Source organism: Lampris incognitus, chromosome 6, assembly GCF_029633865.1.
Source record: "Lampris incognitus isolate fLamInc1 chromosome 6, fLamInc1.hap2, whole genome shotgun sequence".
Lineage (NCBI taxonomy): Eukaryota > Metazoa > Chordata > Actinopteri > Lampriformes > Lampridae > Lampris > Lampris incognitus.
The window spans coordinates 62,781,376-62,808,182 of NC_079216.1; the positions used below are offsets into that span (position 1 = coordinate 62,781,376).

General features: G+C 46.6%; 1 protein-coding gene across 1 annotated transcript in view; it reads right to left on the bottom strand.

Annotated features, from left to right (window-relative positions):
* gnrhr4 (gonadotropin releasing hormone receptor 4) overlaps positions 1–20,647 on the bottom strand; it is a 46,241-nt gene extending 25,594 nt beyond the window's left edge. Inside the window, exon 1 of the mRNA XM_056282484.1 lies at positions 20,476–20,647. Within this exon, the coding sequence (XP_056138459.1) occupies positions 20,476–20,647 (172 nt within the window). The remainder of the gene's footprint in view (positions 1–20,475) is intronic.
* Between the last annotated feature and the right edge of the window lie 6,160 nt (positions 20,648–26,807).

A 26,807-nucleotide genomic window follows, 5' to 3' on the forward strand; every position in this document is an offset into this window, starting at 1 on the left:
GTTGGGGATGTTTTTCAATGTCTCTTTAATTGTAGTGTCTTTTCTGTTGTGGTTCTGTTTGTCTGACAGTTGCCGCAGACACCGAGAGAATTTCTGAAAGGATAACAAACAAAACTAAACTCATAAAAAAAATAAAATAAATTATACAGTATTTGTGAATTGCACTGAATTGCACATTGCACTGTTGGGAAATGACCCAGGGGGTGATATCAATCAAATCTCACTTTATTCAGACACAAAGGTAGGGCCATGTTAAAGACAACAACAAAGAAATACAACACAAGACAAGAACACAAAAATATAGCTAAAAACAGCAGCAGCAATGATTAAAAGCTGTGCAGACATTTGTTCCAGTGTTTCCAGAAACAAGAGGCGCACCTGGTGTCACTCTGTGTAGGCTCCGTTAGCAGCATTATAATTACATTCTTAGAATCAATTAGTCGACACATAAATTTGCACATAAAACTCCTCAACACGGCATGAAAAGTGGGAACATTACTCGTCACAAACGTAATGACTTGCACTTGTCCATCTTGGAAGCTTGAGCAAGATTCTGAATGCATCATTATTTGCTACCTGCAGCTTTTCCATTTTTGCTTTACCATAAGTGCGCCACAAGTGGGCTGCGTAGAGTGGAGTACAGAATAGGGTGGAGTACAGAATAGGGTGGAGCACAGCCGGCCCTAAAAAGAGCAGTTTTAACCTCATCTGTACACATATGGAATTTGCGTGCCAGCATATTGGCTTGTGCGTACGGTTTGCAACACTGGCGCTGCACATCCTCATCATCCCATAGATCATTCCTGATGATGTGACCCGGATATCTTTCTTTGTTCACCACATTTAGGGCTTGGTCTGCCAAGAAGAATGAGGGAAAAGTTTGCTTCTGATCCTCCGTGGTTTTAGCGATCTTGAAAACAGTCTTTTTAGAGTTAAGTGTGATGTCACGCTGCACACCATGACTTGAGCAGACTCTGAGCGGCTGCCGTAAGCCAGCAGTATAAGGGGACAGGAGGGCCGAGTCATCAGCGTACATTAGATGGTTAATGAGGCTATCCCCCACCATACGGCCAGACTTACACTCTTCTAACTTCTATACTCTCCGCTGCACATCAGCTTGGTGCTTACTCCATATTCTGGTCTGACAGAACAAGTCTGACGCAGCAGAACAGATCAGCCGCGTGCTGTGGGTTTATGTACTCGTCTTTTTGCTTGTCTGTTTGAGTGACAGCGCGCACTCAGCACCTTCTCTGGGGTCCAAAGACATGTAGGTCAGGTGAATTGGCCGTACTCAATTGTCCCTAGGTGTGTGTGTGTGTATGCCCTGTGATGGCCTGGCGGCCTGTCCAGGGCGTCTCCCCACCTGCCCCCCCCCCCCCAGTGACTGCTGGGACATGCTCCAGCATCCCCGTGACCCTGAGAGCAGCATAAGCGGTTCAGATGATGGATGGGTGGATGTTATTGTTTAAGTAATTACAGCAAATCCTTACACTTATGCGCAATTGTTAGTCCTGAGACCTGGGATTATTTTTGGAGGCAATAATTGGCGTCAAGAAGCAGCCAAGTGCATCTCAGATTTTGAAAGAAAAAAAAAAAACAAACCCCTCAACAACAGACTCAGAACCAGGTGTGTCTCGGTGAATGTGCTATTTATCTGATATGGGCGTATATTTCCCCTGTGCCGTGCTAAGATCTGCCAGTGGTTCAGGAATACTGACATTAACTTCAACAACAAAAAAAAGGAATTACAACGTTCGCTGCATGCTGAGGGCACTAAGGGCTGCAGACTCAGAAGCACACTGGTCATTCACAGAATTGCACAGTGCACTGAATGACTCACACTGGGTCTCAGCCAGGGCGACGGGGCTCTTCACTGAGTATTGATTTACCTTGAGACGACCGGAAAAGCCGAAGGCAAGTATAGTTATTTGCCCGAGCGCTGCTTAAGCACACCATATGCTGATCTTTAAAGCAGCAGGTCGCGTTTTACTTGGTCTATTATGTCCGCCAAGGGGCTCATTGTGTCTTGTCCTCAGCATGTGACAAGAAGACGGGTGCATTCATTCACAAGCTATAGCTCAAAAGACTGTTATCGGAGAGGAAGAGCTGCGTTCACAGGCGAGGAAAAGTAAAATTGCTATACTTATCTCGGGTGACACATCACAGCACAAACCAACATGAAGGGCCTTAATAAGGTGTTGGTCCACCATGAGCCCCCAGAACAGCTTCGGTGCTCCTTGTCACGGATCCTACCAGGCTCTGAACTCTACTGGGGGGGGGGGGGTGGAGCACCGTTCTTCCCAAGGTTATCCCCTCATGTGGCGTTTTGATGACGGCGGCGCCATTATGTTTTCACCCAAGGAAAACTGGTTGGAACAGCGGCTGTAGAATGAAATCAAGTACGCCTTGATTTCTTGCAGGTTGTGGGTCCGGGTAACGAGAAGTATGACAAATAGTCACTGACGAACAAGTGACAAACAGTTTCTCCCAGCGCAAGACTTGATTATGTTCGAATGCTTGGACACGTCTGCAGACTAATGTGGTAGTAAGCCTACACACTCATGCAGTACAAACATGTAGTAAGCTCTGTCTATGTGTTGTTCTGAGACCCCTAAGACTAAATAATTATTTATATGATTACAGTTTTGACTATCCATCTATCCATCCATCCATCTATCTATCTATCTATCTATCTATCTATCTATCTATCTATCTATCTATCTATCTATCTATCTATCTATCTATCTATCTATCTATCTATCTATCTATCTATCTATCTATCTATCTATCTATCTGTCTGTCTGTCTGTCTGTCTGTCTGTCTGTCTGTCTGTCTGTCTGTCTGTCTGTCTGTCTGTCTGTCTGTCTGTCTGTCTGTCTGTCTCTCTCTCTCTCTCTGTCTGTCTGTCTGTCTGTCTGTCTGTCTATCTAATACTGCTTGGAGTATTTCAGTAAACTGAGAATTTCAGTGCAGTCACCAATATATCATCATTATTATCATGATTATACTCTCGGATAGATAGATAGATAGATAGATAGATAGATAGATAGATAGATAGATAGATAGATAGATAGACAGACAGACAGACAGACAGACAGACAGACAGACAGACAGACAGACAGATAGATAGATAGATAGATAGATAGATAGATAGATAGATAGATAGATAGATAGATAGATAGATAGATAGATAGATAGATAGATAGATAGATAGATAGATAGATAGATGGATGGATGGATGGAATTTAACAGCACCGTTACACTTGAGAGATTGTCTAATTTTCTTCTTACAGAGACAGGCACCATTATACTTCATAGAGAGAGAGAGAGAGAGAGAGAGAGAGAGAGAGAGAGAGAGAGAGAGAGAGAGAGAGAGAGAGAGCCTTGACTCACTCTGTCTAATGTACAGTCGGCGTCAGAGCACCACCAGAGATGTGCAAAAGAAACCGCTAAAATATAACAGTAGATCTGTTGGTTCATTTCCAGATGGTGCACTGGTGCATTATGGATCTATGACAACAGCTATTCGGTGTAAGAAAATCTAGTCTGCTGTCTGTTGCAGAGTGTATCTGATTCTTCTTTGAAGAATGTAACGACATGAGAGAAAAAAAATAAGAATTTATGATCGAATCTGAAATCATCGCCGTTTGACGAAAACTTAACTTTCTGAAAAATAGATGTGACATTCTAGAGGTGGGGTCAGATCCTCGTGAATGGGATAACCTGGCATCTGCGTGCATGTGTGCGTGTGTGTATATACCTGGTTCTGGACTAACTCAGATCCAGATCACACAGATGCAGTCTAGTAGTTTTGTGTCTTTGATGGACAGAATATAGATAGCGTACGAGGCTCCTGAGAAATCGCATTTAAGGTCAGAAAAGTGAATCGACATCGAATGAACTTTGCTCGACTTGGATGCGTGGCCTCTGTGTGTTGCAGAACAGCCAGGCTCTGGTTTTACTATCCAGCTGATAATGAATCATTTGCTGTGAAATCTCAGCCATGTTTTGATGAGAGGTCATCGTTACCCCTGTGATTTTTGACCCATTGAAGAGGTAGATCGGTCCTGGCGTATTTGTCACCACCGGGCATGGTCATCCATAGCAGCTCATCGTGATGGAGAAGCACTTTACTGCTCCAGCCGCGGTGCCTGGGTGGGTGTCGGTACGCCTGTGGGCAGGTCACAGACTGGGACGGATTCATGTGAGCTTCTTTTCATGAATAAAATGTCAGCAACTCAGGTGCCGCCATGCTGTCAGATGACAAGCCCGTCGTGTTCCTCCTGTGCCAGCCAGCCTCTTTCCATCTACATCTGACTGTCCCCCATGGATAGAGGTGTGCCCAAGGGCCTCTGCCCGGCTCGTCAGCTCCTCGTGTAACGGACTTTGGAGGGTTAGAGAGCACTCCAAACCTTCTCTCCCCCACCTCCCTGGCTTAGGAACCCTTTTTTTCACTATTTTCAGCACGTCGAGCATTTGCACATCGAGGGACTCATAAGAATAGTGCCTCTTTGTGGCCCTCATACTCTTCTGCCCCCATGTCCACCTCTTCGCACCTCCTTGACTCCTTTGTCCAGATATAAGCCCTTTTATTTTTTTAATATAGATATATTTTTTATTTCCCCCCCTTTTTCTCCCCAATTGTAGCCGTCCCGGTCTCTGCTCCACCCCCTCTGCCGACCCGGGGAGGGTTGCAGGCTACCCCACGCCTCCTCCCATACATGTGGAGTCGCCAGTCGCTTCTTTTCACCTGACAGTGAGGGGTTTCACCAGGGGGGCGTAGCGCTTGGGAGGATCACGCCATTCCCCCCAGTTCCCCCTACCGTCCCCGAACAGGCGCCCCGACCGACCAGAGGAGGCGCTAGTGCAGCGACCGGGACACACACCCACATCCGGCTTCCCACCCGCAGACACGGCCAATTGTGTCTGTAGGGACGCCCCGACCGAGCCGGAGGTAACACGGGGATTCGAACCAGCAGCCCCCTGTTGGTAGGCAACGGAATAGACCGCCACGCCACCTGGACGCCTAGTTTCAGTCTTTCTGAATAGACTAACAGGCAAACGTCCACCTGCACTGATGGTGTGAATACATGGCTTTACCGACCGGCTGGATGTGATTGAAAGTGTGACACCAGACCTCTGTAGAGCAGAATGACTCTGACTCCTCTGGCCAAAACTGAGGCAAAGTCTTTGTCACTGGGGGGGGGGGGGGGGGTTGTGACTCCTCACCTCATTTAGTGTCTCTTTCACTGCTGCTGCTTGATACGTATGTGAGAGCAAGCGTCGGTGACCACATTTGGCTCAGGGCCACGTTTTGTTCCAGACAATTGGCCGGTGAGCCAGGGCGTACAGAGCATTAAAGGGCCGAGGTTTGCTAGACAGCGCAGCAACGGCACAAGAAGGAGCTCACTCGTCTTTTCACCACATGTGAAAACAGCATAATCTCAGTGCTCAGCGCCCACAGAGATTATTAGTTTGCCTCCGTAATGCTGACGGCTGGGAGGAAGATGCCATGTTATTTTGTCAAACGGGACTTAAAATCAGGGACGTGCTGGCGAAGTGAACCGGAGCTCTCTAAAGGTCTCGCAATGAACTTGGGTGATGAAAAAAAAAACATAGAAAGACGGAGATGTGCATTCATCTCGCCTTCGTTCAGCAATGCCAAGCCGGCGTCTTGCAACGCTATCCCCGTTTGCAAAGAGCGCAAACTCAGGTGTCGTTTCCATGCGGCCTTTCCTCTCCCGTCAGCGTCCCGAAGTAGAAAGCCGAAGCGCCGAAAGCCGGTTACCGAGTCCGACAGACCGACAGAGTCCTGGTTTGTGGTTCGACGTGCAACAGGAAGTCGCAAGTGCATCCCTAGGTGCTGTATCCAACCCACCCCAACACGCCCCTCAACAAATCCAGAGGGGTTTGAAAGAGTGAGGAACCGATGCTCAGCCGGGCCCAAAAACGGTTCCCCTGGCAACCGACTGACAGTTTATTTTGAACTGGTATTTGGCACGAGGCCTACTCGCGTCACGAGTCAGAACATGTTTGACCCCCTAGCTCAGAAGCTCAACAGCCTTCACTTCGCCGTCCCGCCGTGTCCCCGACCGCATTTTTAAGTCATGTTGATATGTCTCCTCAGCGAGGAGTGTGGGATTACTGTTGACTTTGTGGGCAGAAGCGGCGGCGTTTCTTGGACGAATGGCTTCCTTTCGCGTAAGCGTCGCCTCTCGTCTCAAGGAGCTGCAGTCGCGTCTGTTTTTGCAGAGACGAGAGAGATGTGTCGCCGGGTTTCAGGGAAAACGTGTGCTCGCATGAAATACGGCCAGGGGGTTATGTTTCTCTAACTGTGGTTATCTAGCCCGCAGATCACAGCGGACAAACTTGGGCCAGTCGACTCTTCTAGATCTCCAGGGAGTCCATGAAGGACTCTTTCACTCCTTTTTTTCCTTTCCTACCAGTGATACAATCTTGAATATTACTAACAACTTGGCTTGACGCCTGTGAATGTTCTCGTTCGTCCAGGTCATGGTTATCCAAGAGTTGAATCAAGTGCAACTGGACTTGGTATATATCCGTGAAAACGGATATATACCAAGTCCAGTTGCACTTGATTCAACTCTTTCGGATGACTTGTCTTGATGCATGCTGTATCCAGTTCATCTGGGTACAACGTTTATTGACAGATAAACATCAGTAAACGTTGTATCCAGATGAACTGATTCAACCTTCTTTGATTACTGACGACTGTTCTGTGCAGTTAGTACGTGTGTGCAGAAAACGAACGGGAAGAACTGCGGTCGTTTAATCTCCTCCGCCACTAGAAATGTGATCTTGACACTGATGTATTCAGCATGTAGTCAGTATTCAGTATGGGTGGCCCGGTGGTTAGCGCTGTCACCTCACAGCAGGAAGGTCTTGGGTTCGAACCCCGGGGTTGTCCAACCTTGGGGGTCACCCCGGGTCGTCCTCTGTGTGGAGTTTGCATGTTCTCCCCGTGTCGCATGTTAGGGTTCATACTCCTGTCTGTGCCCCTGAGCAAGGCAACGGGAAAAGAACTGGAGTTGGTCCTCCGGTGCAGCATGAAGGCGGCAGCCCCACTGCCCCTAGCTACACAGATCACGGCTAGGATGCGTTGAGTTGCAGTAAATGAGTTTCCCCAAGGGGGTTAATAAAGGAAACTTAATTAAAGTTGCATGAGCTTGTTTTGAATGCATATGCCCCAGTAAGTGCCTGGTGTGACGTGTCGATTCACCTAAAACTCGTAGCGTTCTTTCATTACTGGATCAAGCTCTACCTCTTTCTAGAAGGCGTAAACAATCGACCCGTGTCAAGAGGATGGCACAGCACAGGAGAGCTAACAGCCCTCTGCAGGCCGGTGGCCACTCTATCAAGGATGAGGATGTGCACATCCTTGATAGGGAGGAATGCTGGTTTGAATGGGGAGTCAAAGAGGCCGTCTGTGTGAAGAGGGATCGACCATCCCTGAATCGAAGGAAGGGGGGGGGGCGCTAAGAGTACATCTGTCGCCATCTTACAATGCTGTGATTGCAACTATTCCCCGATCCTCTGTGACTAGTGCACATGGCCACTGTAAATCTAGATAATGGTCACGGCAGTTTGCATATGAAACCCATCGTTTTCCGTCATTATGTCACTGCTGGCAGTCAGCTGAGACTGAAGAGGTCACTTAGATGAGTGATGAAACGTTTCTCTCTCAATAAACGTTGCGTCCAGATGAGCTGACTCAACTTGCTTTGATTTTCTTATCTGGATTGTTGAGCATGCATCACCACAATCAAATCTGCGTTTCCCCCTAAGTGCCACTGTCATCACTTTGGTGACTAGTGATGAAGAGGAAGCCCATCCTGCGGAAGATGTCCCCCCCCCCTCGTGAATCTAGAATTACACAAGGAAGGAATCTGTGTGGACTATGATGGGTCAAATGCACGAGATTATCACGTAACACCATTTAGCACGGTCGCCTCACAGCAACAAGGTCCTGGGTTCGAGCCCCGGGGTAGTCCAACCTTGGAGGTCGTCCCGGGTCGTCCTCTGTGTGGAGTTTGCATGTTCTCCCCGTGTCTGTGTGGGTTTCCTCCGGGGGCTCCGGTTTTCTCCAACAGTCCAAAGACATGTAGGTCAGGTGAATCGGCCCTACTAAATTGCCCCTTGGTGTGTGTGTGGTGGGGCGCCTGTGTGATGGCCTGGCAGCCTGTCCAGGGTGTCTCCCCGCCTGCCACCCAGTGACTGCTGGGATAGGCTACAGCACCCCGCGACCCTGGGAGCAGGATAAGCGGTTTGGATAATGGATGGATGGATGATTAAGAAAGCTCTTGGTGTGAGGACTAAGAACATGTTGTGGACTAAATGTAAGTTTTCATGTATTTTGAAGCTGAACAAGTTTGTTTACATCTGAGATGCTCGTAAATATTAGCATGAGAACAGACCTGTCCAAGAACATTTGCGGTATTAAATTCTGCATTGGAACTACTCAAATTTGCAATTAAAATGTGAACGCTTGATCGTTTGTAGATAGACCAGCTTTACAAGTTTTCTTGGTTAAGAAACATCAGATGGGGGAAATTGGTCTGTGGCTGCCAAGAATACTTGAGCGTGCTGAATTGGCCAGGACAGAAACTGAACAAAAGCAGATGGAGCTGCAGAATCCTCCGTCCTTATTGTCTGATCACCCAGACGTTGTCAAAGTCTGTTTAGTGTGAATGGAGAGTTACACGTCAGGCGGTTAGCATGTACTGGGGGGGGGGGGGTCACATGTTCAATTATAGCTGGATACAGTGAGCTGTGTGTTGAAGTACAAATATTTCAGTGATGTAAAGTAAATAAATAAACGGATTATATTTATTTAATGGCGCCTTTCATGACACTCAATGTCCCCTTGCATCAAATACAAAGCCCCTTGAGGTAAATTTGTATATTGTGATATTACACTATACAGATAAAATGGACTTGACTTGACCATTAGGATTTTGGTTCACTTTTTCTATACCCCCCCCCCCGCCGCCCCCCAACTCCCCCAATCTGATCCCAGGTTAGATTTGAGAGCCTATTTGGGGGAGTTGGGGGGTAAAAAGCGCTACATGCAGATGCCACTAGATGGCGCCCGATGACTTACACCTACCATGCCTGAAACCATTGACCGGTGTCCGACTCCCCCTCGGAATCTGACTCCCCTCTGCGTGAGGCGAACCACCCCCCCCCCCCAAACCGTAAAGGGGAGCCAGATTCTGCGGGCCAGTCGGAAAATTCTATAACACCGGAAGTGATTTCTGAACAGCGCTGTTTCCCTGCTGTGTCAGCCAAACAGCCCGACATGCGCTGGATGGACCTGGGTAGAGAAACCGGGGTTGTGCGGTACGGCCGGAGAGGACGAGAACGCTGCTCTTTGTGTCCGTGGGTCTGTCCTCTGCCTCACACATAGCCGGCCTGTGGCACTGACAAGGTAAATGACCTCCGCTGGACAAACGGCGGCGGCCCTCTGCAGCGCCGCAGCAGGAAGCGCTGGGAAAGATGCCCAGCGTGACTTCCGCTGCACCCCTGACTGCCCTCCCGCCACGGGGCAACGTCACATTCTTAGCGAATGCTGTGCTGGCTAGTTAGCATTATAACTGCCCATGGGATTTAGGGAGGAAAGGCAACATCCTCCCCGAGTTATGATGGGTAATAAATTACATCTCATGCACAGTTAAATGGTGGGTGTGTAGGAGGAGGAGCACAATAATAATGGAGCAAAACAAAGACACTGCAGTTTTGTGTGTGTGTGTGGGGGGGGGGGCGGTGTGATGGCCTGGCGGCCTGTCCGGGGTGTCTCCCCGCCTTGCCGCCCAGTGACTGCCGGGACAGGCTCCAGCACCCCCCGCGACCCCGAGAGCAGGATAAGCGGTTCGGGTAATGGATGGGATGGACGGAAAGCAAGTGAAACACTTTGAAAAGATGTCCTTGTAGTCAGTGTGCGGGAATACAGTATTTTTCATGGTGGGTGTAGTGATATAACGCCATGTATATACACTGGAACTACACCCCAAGTATTACTTCAGTGGGGTGTGACCAGTAAACCTTATCCTATACATGTGATTACTGGTCATTGTCTCACGTCGTCACAGTTTGTGGTTACGTTGTTACTCTACGTGTGGGGGAGATAAGAGCACGTGTGGTATGTAGCGAATTCGGGGGGGACAACGCAACCACAGGAAGTGCCGCGGCCGGGAAGCGAACCCGTATCGCCCGCACCGCAGGAGGCATCGCTGACCGCTCGACTAAAGGGTCGGACCCGCCGGCCAGCGGCCAACGTGTCTTCTTATCCATGCACGTTACACGTTACCGCCGTACGCTGATGGAAACATAACGGGGGAGATGACACATCAAAGTAGCCCAAGGGTGATTATTTCATTCCTTTTTTTTTCTTTTTTAATTTATTTCTACTTTTTCCCCTTATCCCACCTGATTAACCCAATGGCCGGAACTCTTGTCGAATGACTGCCCTGCCTCACGTTTCCACAGGAAGGAGATAGTCGCAACACCAGCTTCCGTTCAAACTGGTGTCGGCTGCTTGGTTTTTTTTTTCTTCCCGCACCCGCATTCCGGGAACTCTGCCTCTGATTGGCTAGTACTCGTTGGTTAGGTTGGTATAGGGTTAGCCAATCAGAGATAGAGTAGGGGTGGGTCTCGCTATTTTCCACGCCGAAGCCTCGCGTGGATTGCATTACCTTCAGGCCGCGAAGGAGACGTAGGGAGAACGCTTCCGGTTGCTTGGCTGCAGGCGCCCAGGTGGGCCAGAGGGGTCGCTGGAGAACGACCAGTCCCCGAACACTACACCGAGCTACACCCACTATCCCCTCGGGTAAGGGTAGAGGCTAGTTCCCGTCGATGCAGAGAACGGAAATGGAGTAGAGAACGGTCAACTGAGCATGCGCGAAATGCCTCTACCACGCCTCCACATGCCCCGCGTAGCGTCCAGGCGCTAGGATTCTAGGAAGACCCGCCCCTACTCTACGTCTGATTAGCTAACTTTAACCCTAACCCCGCCCTAACCCTAACCTACCCAAAACAACGGAGGCGACGAGTACTTGCGCATGCTCAGTTGACCGTTCTCTGCATCGACGGGAACTAGCCTCTACCCTCGGGTAAGTTGGCCTAATGAATGCCTTACCCCGTGGACGCTCTGGCCGTGACCGAATACGGCGAGTCTGGGATCGAACCTCCCAGCCGCATGACGAGCGGGTTGCCAGAGCGGCGGCTTATTCCGCTCGGCTATCAGATTATAGCACAAGAGGGAAATCAGCACATTAGTACGTAAGCGTCGAATGTAACGACAGCCGCATGTGTGTGGGTGGGAACTGGATGGTGCAAAAAGCCCAGAAAGAAAACAAGGTTAGCTTTCTCAAGTGCCCGACAATGTGAGACAGGCCTTCCTTGTTGCCTAGGCCAGTGTTTCTCAACCGGGGGTCCGCGGACCCCTAGTGGTCCGTGGTGTAATTGCAAGGGGTCCGTGAAAATAAAATATCTTTTAAAAAAAAGATCCTATGACATTTATAGAAATAGGATTATTTTACTCAAATGTGACTGAGACCTTTATCTACCTAAACTATAAAGGGTAACAGGACTTTTTTCTCTAATTACATCTGTTTCACAAGTGTAATTTATTGTATTTTAATAAGAGATCTCGCTCCCGTTTGCATTGTTAAAAGTTACTGCATAAAAATTCTGTTGTTACATATATCTGAAAGTTACTGAATACATATTCTGTTTTGTCACATATATCTGAAAGTTACTGCATAAGAATTCTGTTTTGTCACATATATCTGAAAGTTACTGAATACATATTCTGTTTTGTCACATATATCTGAAAGTTACTGAATACATATTCTGTTTTGTTACATATATCTGAAAGTTACTGCATAAGAATTCTGTGTTGTTACATATATCTGAAAGTTACTGCATAAGAATTCTGTTTTGTTAACTATATCTAAGTTACAACTGAAAGCTCTTATTTTTGCCCCAAAGAGTGAATAAATGCTATAATGCAATTTAAAATGCAGTTTCTACTGTTTCTATCAAATTGCAACCCTCCTCCCCCAAGATCAGGTGGAGGGGTCCTCAGGGTAGATCAAAAATACGCAGGGGGTCCAGGACCCCAAAAAGGTTGAGACCCACTGGCCTAGGCAAGCCTCAACTCCACCTCTTGAGCCCCGCAGATAAGTGAGCCAAAGCTGCGAAGATCTTTTCTAATTCCTTGCACTAGCGCCCCTTTCCTTCCACGCCCGCTGTCTTCATAGTGAAGCAGGTGGGAGAAGCTGTTTAAAGCATCTCCCGGCTGCAAAAACTGAGGCAAGTCTTTGGTTTTTGAGCGCGGTGTCATGCCCAGAATCTGACATCAGCGGATAGAATTTTTTAAGTAACAATATGAAGGGTTTTTTTTTTAGAGTAAACTTTGATATTTTGAGGTGGGTGTGCATAACAACTTTCAGTATCTATATAAACATTTTTTCTCCCCCCTCTTTCCTTATTGAGACACAGTCTGAACTTGAGTCCTTGAAAGGCACAGTGTAGAAAACCAGCTTGTGCAAACAATACATCAAACAGATGACTGAGCTGTGCTCTGGATAGTGGACTTAGAATCGGTCCAAGTTATGATTTTGGTCTTAAACAGCTGACGTCCAGCTATGATGATGAAGTAACGCACAAACTTTCCCCAAATGGTCCTCAGTCTGACTCTTAGGAGAGGCGAGGTGGCGAGGGAGACGAGGAACAGGGGTGGAAATAAAGCCGTGCCATGTACCTGAGGAAACTGAGCGAGTGAACGCTAATCTCCCGCAGAAACTGACGTCTCTTTTAAGTAAGCAATGCCAGTTTATTTGAAAGCTTCCTAAAATTACTTTTTACCCATACATTGTTCATTGTTGCTTTTTACAAGGCGCTCTCTAATACAGGCCTGCCCACAGAAATAACTGGGCCCCTGAAAAGGTCCAGTGAATGCCGCCGCCCCCCCCCCCATATCTGCTTTACTCGTGTCAACACATGCATGTGCTCTCTCTCTCTCTCCCTCCTACTAAACACATGCATGCAAACTGAGAAAGAATTGCTCAGTAACGGGGGCTACATAGGCAGGCGCACACACACACACCAAGGTCAGCAAAGATCTGCTACTCTTACACCACACATTTCTTGGTAGAAAATGCAGTTTCTTACGTTATGGCTTGATCTTTGCCTCTTATACATTATATATTGCCTCTCATCCTGTCCAGGGTGTCTCCCCGCCTGCCGCCCAATGACTGCTGGGATAGGCTCCAGCATCCCACCACCCTGAGAGCAGGATAAGCGGTTTGGATAATGGATGGATGGATGGATGATTATTGGTGGCCTTCATGGCCCCCCTAGTGGCCGGGCCCCAGAGAACGTCCTTCTTTCCCCCGCTTATGGGCGGCCCTGAGTACGTATATTAGATCCAATCTGTAAAGATAAACTTCCCCGGCTGTTCCACGAGACGTCTGAGTGCATTTCAACAAACTGAGCTATGTGAAAGAACAGGATACATCCAAAAATGGTGTGAATGACTCATAACTACAGATATGAGTTGGTCCCCTGCGGCTCCTTATCACCACACTGTTGGTTTTCAGTGGTTAGAGAGGAAGTGCTCATGACATACTGTACTGCCTTGAAACTCTAATTGTGATTCATGGCGTTGTACCTCCTGTGTATCGTGTCATTGTGACCTCCACGATTGCTAATGACAAGGATTTCTGAACTACTGTATACAGTACATCCATAACCATGATGCGTCGAAGACGTCAGAAAACCATGTAAATCCCGTGTCAGGGAGGCGTATAAAGTCTGCCAAGAGAGTTCAGTCAACTTATTGCCCAACCTTAGGATGCAACTGTCAAATTCATGTCTTAACAGGCTAATAATGATACGCTAACGTTTATGAATTTACAGCATTTTTGTACAATAGGACAAACATAATGGTGGTCAGGTGAGTTCCTTATGACCCATAAAGAAGTACTCTTCTTATTTTCAAACAGTCCTATTTTGTGATAAAAAGTCATAGTCAATAACAGGTGACTGGTCCATGTAGCCAATATAGATTCAATCTAGTATAGAAAACGTGAGACACCCAGATCGCAGAAATCTTCTGATACTGGACCAAATTGCACATATCAGATATTGTGCTTTTTATTTTGGGGCAACAGATGATATTAAATTCACATCCTTGGATTTCATGTCTTCTGTTCCCCTGTACCCATCTACAGGTATGCTGCCCATCGGTGGTGCAGATGGGTCACCGTGAACGCACTGCAGCAAAATTTACGATTGAAATCGAATTGCAACGTTAAGTATTGCATGGGTTAGTTTGACTTGCCTCCTTACATTGGTGAAGTTGAACCCATATAATATTTCTGTAACACTTACAGTGTAAAAGATTGTTTTCCGGAAGCTGTTGCATAACATAGCATTTGTTTTGGATATACGAAGTCCTGTCCTATTTATCAGTCATCAAGTGTTTGAATAATGCTGATAAGTGATGATAGGAGGTTCTTGGACGAAAGACGGAGACATGCTCTTCCTTTCATTTCCCTGTGCAGCAGCTGAGAGCGCTCCCTGTACTCCATCCAGAATTGGATATTTCTGGGGAACAGGAGTCCAGTGTTGGTGCTCCTGGCCCAGAGCCCGGCCCCAGTAGATATGGGCCTCTGCCCAGAGCTGTGTGCAGCGGTGCCGTCCACAGACAGCCAGCAGGTTCAAACACATCATGAGTCAGGGTCAGGACCCGGTCACATGCATCCCTCCAGTGTTGCTATACTAAACCAAAGCAGTAAGCTTTTCCTAGACTCTGGCTCCTGGATCTAATTATGAAGGCATATCAACACAAAGTTATTGCATCTGACATTTTTAGCAAACGGGATTACACAGGTCGGAGAGACACATACCGAACCTTTAAAACAAGATTATGCAGTTCAAAATGCAATATGCATCTGTTTTTATGGTTAAAAATAGTTGCATATTGCGTAAGACCAGGGTTGGGTAATACTGTAGGTGTATTAAACATATCAAGTAGGGTGAAAATGATTAAAGGAACATTCCAGTTGACCTTCCAATACAATTATCTTAAGAACTCACACATTTGTTTTTAGACCTTTTGTAGTCATGGTTTACTTCAGAGGGATGCAATTTATTACTGCATAGGTTCACTTTGATGAACAAGGTTTTGCCAGATTTTAACCAAAGCCGTTGAATCTTCATCAGCAAAAGCCAGGGATTACCCTCGCGTCACTGATGACCTCAGTGTCATACACGTCCTGCCATCATCATGACTCATGCTGTTGGTTCAGTCTTTGTGTGTTTCAAGTGCATTTGTTGAGTCCGGCCTACCAACGGATTTCTTTAATAGTCTCTCTATGTGATCTCTGCGAGATCTTTTCAAACTGTAATCGGTAGCATTCTTCACATTCAGCACATACTGTATTCACTGCACCGCCCCGACAGCATGATTCAGAGGTTGGATGTTGGACAAAGAGGTTGAAGGGAATGTTACACAACATTGCAGCCTGGGCTCGGGTCACTCTGGCAGACAGCCAAGACTGTTGCTGTGCATATGTAAGACACATTATGGGCACGCTGTGCAGGGTAGGCACGTTGCACGTAAAGTGGTTATAAAGTGAAACGGCTTATGCTAAGCCAATGTTAAATGGAAATTCCTCCCTTAAACAGAATTCACATAGCTCGGATACCTTCTTATAGAGATCACCCTCATGCGTGAATCGTGCGTACGCTCAGATTTGGTCTTAAGTTGTGCGTGCGAACAATTTAAGAACTATTGCAGCATTCACCAATACTTGCGTACTTCCCACTTGTTCTTACATAAGAAGAGTGCCCTAGACCCCATGTAAGCCAATATGCACAAAGGCCAACTTCCGTTTTGTGCTGCCAAATGATGATGATGATGATGATGATGATGATGAAAAAACTTATGAAAACACAGAGGAAAAATCTATTTATTCATTTAATATTCTTAAATGTTTACACTTAAACTAAAGATGATTAGGGCTAGCCTAAATGACAACAAAATTAGACCAATTATGCCCACACACACACACGTGCGTGCACACACACACACACACACTTGTCCAATCATTAGTTATGACAACACACGTCATTAATTGTGATTTTTCATAGTATATAAAGTAGTATGAAGGGGTCCCCCAACCAAATCTGCTACTGCTCAATGCATTGGCCAACCAAGCCTTGAGAAAAGAGCATCTATTTAAAGACTGAGCAGATTTGGTTGCTGAGCATGCCGAGTGTCCCATAAGCCGTTTTTGATTACCGAGGCAGATTCTTCAAAACCTGTGTGCCATTCTGGAGCCCCAACTCAGATCAGAGACAAAACCATCTGATCCAGTGCCACCCCATCTGCAAGTACTCACTGCTATTGGTTTCCATGGTTACCAGGATCTTCCAGAGAGAGATTGGTGATAGGTCTGGCATATCCCAGTCAACTGTTAGTCGTGCACTCCCCAAAGTTCTCCAGGGTATCATCCAGTTTCTATATACACCTGCTCAGCAGACCCAGATAAGAAGGGATTTTTATGCCATTGGTGGACTGCCCAAAAAATGGTAATGGACTGCATTTATATAGCATTTTTCTAGTCTATTGACCACTCAAAGGGCTTTACAATGTATGCCTCACATTCACAAACACATTCATACACTGATGGCAAAGGCTGCCATGTAAGGCCCCAACCTGCTCAACAGGAGCAATTAGGGGTTCAGTGTCTTGCTCAAGGACACTTCCACACACTCTCTGGGGGAGCTGGGGATCGAGCCAGCAACCTTCCTATTACTAGACGGCCCGCTCTATCTCCTGAGCCACGCCACCCCAATACTATTTGAGCAATCGACTGTACTCATGTGCGCATCAAGGCACCATCCCCAAATCTGCTCTCCTTCCTCAATAGAAAACAATTCCATTCAGTCAACATCCAAATAGTATGTGATGTACAGAATTGCAGATGATGTGGTTTTTTTGGCTTCACCAGAACGTGACTTCCAGCGTGCACTGAGGCTGTTTGCAGCTGAGTGTGAAATGCCTGGTATGAGAGTCAGCACCTCCAAGTCTGAGGCCATGTTGTCTACCGAAAAATGGTGGATTGCTCCCTCCAGGTTGGGAATGAGTTGTTGCCTCAAGTAAAGGAGTTCAAATATCTCAGGGTCTTGTTCATGAGGGTAGGATGGAGCAGGAGATTGACAGGCAGATTGGTGCAACATCAGCAGTAATGTGGACGTTGTACCGGACCATTGTGGTGAAGAGGGAGCTGAGCCAGAAGGCAAAGCTCTGAATTTACCAGTCAATCTTCGTTCTAACCCTCACCTATGGTCATGAGCTTTGGGTAGTGACCGAAAGGGTGAGATTGCAGATACATGTAGCTGAGATGAGTTTCCTCCGTAGGGTGTCTGGGCTTAGCCTTAGAGATAGGGTGAGGAGCTCGGACATCCGGAGGGAGCTCGGAGTAAGGCTGCTGCTCCTTCATGTCAAAAGGAGCCAGTTGAGGTGGTTCGGGCATCTGATTAGGATGCCTCCTGGGCGCCTTCTTTTGGAGGTTTTCTGGGCACGTCCAACTAGGAGGACACCCCGGGGTAGACCCAGAACTCGGACTACATGTCCAATCTGGCCTGGGAACGCCTTGGGATCCCCCCAAGAGGAGCTGGAGGGCATTGCCGGGGAGAGGGACATCTGAAGTGCCCTACTTAGCTTGCTGCCACCGTGACCCAACCCCGTAGAAGCAGCTGATGATGAGATAAGATGAGATGAGAATCACATGTTGAATGAAGTGGCTGGGGGGGGGGCACCAACTCTTTGGTTCTGCATAACAGTTGGGTAGGTATGCGGTTGGATCGAAGAGCTGCTGGAGATGGGTGGCTTATTGGTAAGCGCTCCCCTCTCCCCTGGCGAGGTCCTCAACCTCATCACATCCAGTCTCTCCACCACATGCTCCCTTGACCCGGTCTCTTCCCCTCTTCTTCAGTCTTAGCACCTTAACCCCTTCCCTTTCTAACCCACCTCATCAACACCTCCCTCCAAGCAGGATGCTTTCCATCTGCCTTCAAGACTGCTAGAGTCTTCCCCCTTCTCAAGAAAACATCACTTAACCCCTCTGACATCAGAAACTACAGACCGGTTTCCCTTCTACCCTTTCTATCCAAAACTTTGGAACGTGCTGTCTTTAACCAACTTTCTTTGTACCTCCACCAGAACAATCTCCTGGACCCCAACCAGTCTGGGTTCAAGGTGGGACACTCAACAGAGACAGCCCTCCTTGCAGTGACAGAATCGCTGCACTCTGCGAGAGCAAACTCTCCTCTGTCCTGATACCCCTGGACCTGTCAGCTGCGTTCTACACAGTGAACCACCAGATTCTCCTCTCTACCCTCGAGGGGCTGGGTGTCACAGGCTCTCTGATGTTTTTATCCTACCTGACGGGTCGCTCCTACCAGGTGACATGGAGGGGATCTGTGTCGGAGCCTCGCAGACTAACTATAGGTGTTCCACAGGGTTCAGTTCTGGGTCCTCTCCTTTTCTCCCTGTACACGACATCCCTGGGTTCTGTTATTCGCTCGCATGACTTCTCTTACCATTGTTATGCCGATGACACCCAACTGATCTGGTCCTTTCCTCCCTTTGACACACAAGTGGAGACACGCATTGCTGCGTGCTTGACTGACATCTCGGAGTGGATGGCGACACACCACCTGAAGCTCAATCTGGACAAGACAGAGCTGATGTTCCTCCCGGGGAAAGGCTGCCTGCACCGAGACCTGGCCATCACCATTGACAACACCATGGTGACGCCAACTCGGACTGCGAGGAATCTGGGTGTGATCCTGGATGACCAACTGTCGTTTGCTGCAAACGTTGCATCGGTTGCTCGCTCCTGCTGATTTCTCCTCTATAACATCAGGAGGATTTACCCATTCCTCACCGACGAGATGGCACAGGTGCTCATCCAGGCTCTGGTCATCTCCCGGCTGGACTACAGCAACTCCCTCCTTGCTGGCGCCCCGGCATTGGCCATCAGACCTCTGGAGCTTGTTCAGAAAGCTGCAGCTCGTCTGGTGTTCAACCGCCCTAAGTTCTCCCACACAACTCCCCTTCTCATGTCCCTACACTGGCTCCCAGTAGCTGCTGGCATCCAGTTTAAGACTCTGGTGCTAGCCTACAAGGCAGTGAAAGGAACAGCTCCTTCCTATCTCCAGGCCATGGTCAGGCCCTACACCCCCGCCTGACCACTTCGCTCTGCTGCCTCAGGACGCCTGGTTGCCCCGTCGCTCAGAGGCCCCTGCTGCCGATCGACCCGGTCCCGGCTCTTTTCTGTCCTGGACCCACAGTGGTGGAATAAACTTCCCACTGATGTCAGGACAGCGGCGTCAACAACTACTACCCTGTTACTTGCTCTTAGCACTTATTTTATTCACTCATTTAAAAAAAAAACTCTTTCTTGCACTTTACTTTAGCACTGGTTTTGCTCTTAGATGCTTGTTTAGATGCACTTATGACCTCTGATGACTAGTAGTTCTCCTAATTTCCTATGTTAAATGCACTTATTGTAAATCGCTTTGGATAAAAGCATCAGCTAAATGACTGTAATGTAATGTAATGTTATATATAATATGATATAATTTGCACCTTTCAACATAAATCCAACTTTTAATTGGGTGATCGGGGCTAGCCACTACTATCGTGGCTTATGACACTTCTTACCAACCATGAGAACCAGCAGGAGGTGGCCTATAACCAGAAACTGACACGCACTATTAGTATGCTGAAAGGCTGGTGGCTATGCTTAGACACAGCAGGTGGCAAGCCTTTATACTGTGCAAAATATCCATGGCCTGCTGTGTTCTGCACAATAAAGCAATGCAACAACATGGTGTGCCCTCACCTGAAGACATGGAGGTTGACGGCTTCGTGGGACCTGACACAAGATGTGGCGTTGAAACCCGACAGTGACTCATTTCACCTTTTTTAACATGTAAGCAGATCCCTTTCATTACGTTATGAAATGACCTAGGCCTATACTCAAGGCAGAACATTTGTAATGGCATTTATTTGTAGCGTTTCATTTATTTCTTTGAGAGTGCCATTACTTTGTGAAGAATTGGATGACCCATGCTGAGGAGTCTCTTGACATCTTGTCTTGATTTTGTAGGACTGAGTCCGGGATCTGTGCTCGGGCGGATCATCTTGATGGTGCAGGCACGTGCTCTGACAGGTGGATTTCATGCTGGAACCAGATGCATCTGTCTTTTTTTCTTCTTTCTTTTATTCATATACCCATGATTTAAACTGGGCATATGGTAGGCTATAGATTAGGTAAAATTCACGTGTTTTTAAATACGTTTCATGTGGAATCAATGAAGCAATCAACTTAACTAAATTCCCTTTGAAGATTAAAACATTGGATTGACGCTTACCGTAGTCTTCAGACCTTGTGAGATGATCCTGGGGTATGCTGCCAGGTGCTGACGAGATGTTTCCTGGCTGTGGTAGGTCACTGTCCGGTGGACTACCAGACTGCACCCCCGACAGAGAAGCCTCTCCAATGATGGCTCCAATGTGCTCATCCACGTCTGTTGTTTGGACCATTTCCTGGCCCGCCTCCCGTGGCTGTAACAATGTGCCTGGCAGTAGACTGTTGTTTTTTTGGCATCCATTTCCAGATCAAACCATGATTATTTTTTTTCTATTTCAATGAAAGTTCTTTCTTCTGAATATACAGCATTATGTTATTATGGGCGCCATGATGGTGCAGTGGTTAGCGCTGTCACCTCACAGCAAGAAGGCCCTGGGTTCGAACCCCGGGGTTGTCCAACCTTGGGGGTCATCCCAGGTCATCCTCTGTGTGGAGTTTGCATGTTCTCCCCGTGTCTGTGGTGGGTTTTCTCCAGGTGCCCCGGTTTACTCCCACCATCATAAAGACATGTATGTTAGGGTTAACATGACCGAGGCATGGCAAGATGAACCGGAGTTGGTCCTCGGATGCTGCACGGCGGCTGTCCACTTCTCCTAGCTACACAGCTAGGATGGGTTAAATGCAGAGCATAATTTCCCCACGGGGATCAATAAAGTACCTCAAAATCAAAAATAAATAAAAAAGAAGTCATTAATTGCAATGGTAATCTCTTGCCATGCTTTGCGCTTTTCTGGACCCCACTGTTCACACTTGAAAATGAGATTTTTATTTTCTTAATGAAACATCATTAAGTAAAGTTTCTGTCTCTGCAGAATTGGCTTTTTCTTCCTTTTTGCTGCACTCAGGCGACATTTCCCTTTCCTTTTTTCTCTTTCTTTTCTTCTTTTGTCTGTCCATTACCTGTAAATTGCAGTGGCTTGTTGGTTTGCACACGACACCTAGGTGGGTTTATTGGGGCGTTTCTTCACGCTAATGGAAACGTGCCTGGCATGTGCATCCAATTCAAGATCACATGCAATTCATCAGTAAACTCGGGTGGGTGAGAACAAAATTGGCTGGTGTGAACTTTTCATGAATCCCACTTATTTTCCTCTTATTGCTTTGTGCAAGAACAAATATAAGAGAGAAAAAAGAAAGCGTTCATGCATGAGGCCCACTGTGTGTGAAGATGAGAAACTCCATTTCACTGCAAGAACAAGAGAAACAGGACTCTGATATAAGTACGATGTCACGAAGGAAAAAGAAAATACCTGCTTGATTCACAATGGGCTCTAAACCAACTGCAGCCTGAAGTGATTGTTTGGGGTTTGACGTCCAAATATACACGACTTTGCTCATGCACGAAAATATCAGACCTCGGAGTTGTCTCCGTCTCCCTCTGGAAAACGAAAACTTTCCAGCACTATCACTGGGTCCGTTATTTCATTACCCAGTCCTTACGAATTAAGCAGTTGTGAGACTCGGCAATACAGTCTTTGTATTGTTCTGTGCTTTGGGAAAGCCCAAAAAAAAAAAGCTAATTTTCACAATTCAAGGATGAACCGTCTAGCATCACTGCAACTGCCACTGAAAAATTACCCAAAGTAACAGCTACCGTATACCTGACGGTGAGGTTTCGAAGTGGGGCATTGATTTGTAGATTTAAAATAACCATGTGTCACTGGCGTGTGGTTTAAAGATTACATCCCAGGGTGTCAAATGGGTGTGCATGCTGTGCCTGCAGGCAGTGCCACCTGGTCAACAATACCATCAGCCATTATGGTGCGCTGATCCACTCATCCCAGCACCTGATTTAATTTACTAGCTCACATGCCACAGATCGATCTCGCTTCCCCTTCGTGTGAACTCCTCATGTGAGAGAGGGGGGGGGGGGGAAACTCTTTCTAGCCATCCCAACTCCATCACCCACTCCATCTTAGATCAAAGCACTGTCAGCGCTGCCCTCCAGACATGGCGGCCCAGTGTTCAGCGCTGTAGAAGGATAATAGTGTCTACCTCTTCTTGAGAGGCAAAAGTTGTTTTAAGACGCACTCGCGTGCAAAGCTTAAAAAAAGGTTTATTTTACCATTTTATAATTTCCTTTTTCGATTCATCCTTTTTCTCTCCAAGGAAATCGGAGCATTATGGGAGAGAATGATTGACAGGGGGAAACTTTCTCTCTCGAGATACAGTGGCTTGCAAAAGTATTAATACCCCTTGAACTTTTCCACATTTTGTCACGTTTCGACCACAAACATAAATATATTTTATTAGGAATTTACGTGAAAGACCAACACAAAGTGGCACACAATTGTGAAGTACAAAGAAAATTATACATGATTTCAAAAAAAATTTACAAATAAAAAACTGAGAAGTGCGGTGTGCAAAAGTATTCAGCCCCCCTGAGTCAATACTTTGTGGAACCGCCTTTTGCTGCAACTACAGCTGCAAGTCTTTTGGGGTATGTCTCTACCAGCTTTGCACATCTAGAGACTGAAATGTTTGCCCATTCTTCTTTTCAAAACAGCTCAAGCTCAGTCAGATTAGATGGAGAGTGTTTGTGAACGGCAGTTTTCAGATCTTGCCACAGATTCTCAATTGGATTTAGGTCTGGACTTGGACTGGGCCATGCTAACACATGAATATGTTGTGTTTTAAACCAGTCCATTGTAGCCCTGGCTTTATGTTTAGGGTCGTTGTCCTGTTGGAAGGTGAACCTCTGCCCCAGTCTCAAGTCTTTTGCAGACTCCAACAGGTTTTCTTCCAAGATTGCCCTGTATTTGGCTCCATCCATCTTCCCATCAACTCTGACCATCTTCCCTGTCCCTGCTGAAGAGAAGCACCCCCAGAGCATGATGCTGCCACCACCATGTTTGACAGTGGGGATGGTGGTGTGTTCAGAGTGATGTGCAGTGTTAGTTTTCTGCCACACATAGCGTTTTGCATTTAGGCCAAAAAGTTGAATTTTGGTCTCATCTGACCAGAGCACCTTCTTCCACATGTTTGCTGTGTCCCTCACATGGCTTCTGGCAAACTGCAAACGGGACTTCTTACGGTTTTCTTTTAACAATGGCTTTCTTCTTGCCACTCTTCCATAAAGGCCAGATTTGTGCAGTGCACGACCAATAGTTGTCCTGTGGACAGATTCCCCCACCTGAGCTGTGGATCTCTGCAGTTCGTCCAGAGTCACCATGGGCCTCTTGGCTGCATCTCTGATCAGTGCTCTCCTTGTTCGGCCTGTAAGTTTAGGTGGACGGCTGTGTCTTGGTAGGTTTGCAGTTGTGCCATACTCTTTCCATTTCCGGATGATGGATTGAACAGTGCTCCGTGAGATGTTCAAAGCTTGGGAAATCTTTTTATAGCCTAACCCTGCTTTAAACTTCCCCACAACTTTATCCCTGGCCTGTCTGGTGTGTTCCTTGGACTTCATGATGCTGTTTGCTCCCCAATATTCTCTTAACAAACCTCTGAGGCCATCACAGAACAGCTGTATTTGTACTGAGATTGGATTACACACAGGTTGACTCTATTTAGTCCTTAGGTCAACATTCGATCATTCAGCAAACATAAGGCAACTTCTGAAGGCAAATTGGTTGCACTCAGAGAAAAGGGGGCTGAATACTTTTGCACACTGCATTTTACATTTTTTTATTTGTAAATTTTTTTTTTAATCATGTACAATTTTCTTTGTACTTCACAGTTGTGTGCCACTTTGTGTTGGTCTTTCACATAAAATTCCAATAAAATATATTTATGTTTGTGGTTGTAACGTGACAAAATGTGGAAAAGTTCAAGGGGTATGAATACTTTCGCAAGCCACTGTATATACTATACGCTGATCTTCCAAAACATTAAAACCACCTGAGGTCGCTGCCGCAAGGGAACACTGTTTCCATGATGGGGTGTACTTTGTCTGCTATGACGTTTAAGTAGGTGGCACGTGTCAAAGTGACATCCACATGAAGGCCAGGACCCAAGGTTTCCCAGCAGAACATTGCCCAGAGCGTCACACTGCCTCCACCGACTTGCCTTATTCCCATGGTGCATTCTGGCGCCATCTCTTCTCCAGGTCAATGGTGCACACATACCCGGACGCCCGCATGATGTAGAAGAAAATGTGATTCATCAGACCAGACAACCTTCTTCTATTGCTCCGTGGTCCAGTTCTGATGCTCACGGGCCCATTGTAGGTGCTTTCGGCAGTGGACAGGGGTCCTCATGGGCACTCTGACTGCTCTGTGGCCACGCAGCCCCATACACAGCAAGCTGTGATGCACTGTATGTTCTGACACCTGTCTATCATAGCCAGCATGAACATTTTCTGCAATTTGAGCTACAGTAGCTCAGACCAGACGGACTAGCCTTCGCTCCCCATGCATATCAATCAGGCACCCATGACCTTGTCGCCGGTTCACAGGTTGTCCTTCCTTGAACCACTTTTGGTAGGTACTGACCACTGCATACTGGGAACACCCCACAAGACCTGTCATATTGGAGATGCTCTGACCCAGTCGTCTAGCCATCACAATTGGGCCCTTGTCAAAGTCGCTCTGATCCTTATGTTTGCCTATTTTCCTCCTTCCAACACGTCAACTTCAAGAACTGGCTTTTCACTTGCTGCCTAATGTATCCCACCCCTTGACAGGTGCCACTGTGAAGAGATAATGTCATTCGCTTACCTGTCAGTGGTTTTAATGTTTTGGCTGATCGGTGTATAAATAGGTGTCAGATATCCATCTCATTCAGTGATCATTCATTACTGCGTTAACCTGGACAGAATTGCACGTTAACACAATGTCGTCCTGCAAAATTCTTGTGCAAGTCTAAAAATGACAGTCCTTGCGTAATAATATGAAGGGGGGTAAAACTGAATAGAGAACAGAAACAGTCTGGCATGTGTTGAGAGAAATTCGGCCAAAAATGTATGTGTGCACACAGACAGATGAAAGTTAGTTAGTTCGCGTTCCTGTCTCCTTGATGCACTGATTGCACTGTTTAGCCGTTATGTACACGACTGGTAGCACGACAGCCTGTAACAGCAACACAGCTATTTACAGACAGCTCAAAGCAAGGCGGATCCATGCCCTGTCATTCTGACACAAATACACTTACAGTTATAAACAAAGCGGGGTAATGATAAAACAGGATGTGCCAGAGCCATGTTACCTAACCATGAGAAAGAAGATTGTGAAAAACAATTTGCAGGCTTTGAATAATTTGGTATATCAGTGTTGTGAGCTTCAAGAATCATTAAAAATATGGGTGTAATTAGCCACTAGCATTCTAACATGAGCAAAGAACACAGTCGATGATTACTATGGTTGCTTTGTGGACATCCTCTGCATACAGAATTATAGCTGCATGCTTTTCAGGAATTATGGTGGCACGCTTAATAGGGGGGGGGGGTCTTAATTCTTTGCGGAGCGCTTTTGAATAAGTAAAGAATAAAGACAAAAGGATGGCAGGTATTTTTGAACAGTTAACACATTGCTTAGTTAATCTAGTTCACAACAGGGCACCTTTCAGGCCTTTAATTTTTACTGTTCACACATTCCAGACCCCCTGTGTAAATCCTTTATTGCAAAATTGAAAGTCAATGTCAGGTTGTCAGAGGCTATAACACCACAAGGTGGGATCCAACGGTTAGCTTCGCTTGGCTGAAAGGTGGGACATTAGGTCCTGACTTGACTGCATTAACACTCGTATTACCAAAGTAATTATACCAGGCCCACAATAGAACAGAACACATGATATGAGATGACATGACATGACATGACATGACATGACTTGACTTGACATGACATGACATGGCATAACACGACATGAGATGACACGCATGACATGACATGACATGCAAGACATGAAATGACATGACATGGCTTGACACATGACATGACATGACATGACATGACATGCCTAACATGATATGACATGACATGATATTGTGTTTAATTAAACACTGTTTAGAGTGACTTTAAAAATGTTTGGCGCATGTGTCCATGCTAACATGGTGAAGTTATTGAGGGACAAGAAAAGGGATTTGATTTGCATGTACCCAATGAAAGTTTTAGTTTTATTGTGGAGGAGTTTCTGTTCCTTTGTTTCATGAGATGAGGCATTTAGTCACAACCAAAACCATGCATGTTGTCAATGTTGCTCACCCAGTATTGACAAGAAGTCCTGCTTGGATTCATGAGGACAGAGGATGTCACATTATGCAAGCAGCTGCATAGTGTCTAAAGGGTCGCTGTAACATCGTCTCACCGTGGAGTTGATCCAAACTGATTATTAAATGATTATTTTCTGTATCCTTTACTTCCGTTATACCAAGCCATTTGTCTGAAGATGTTGCGT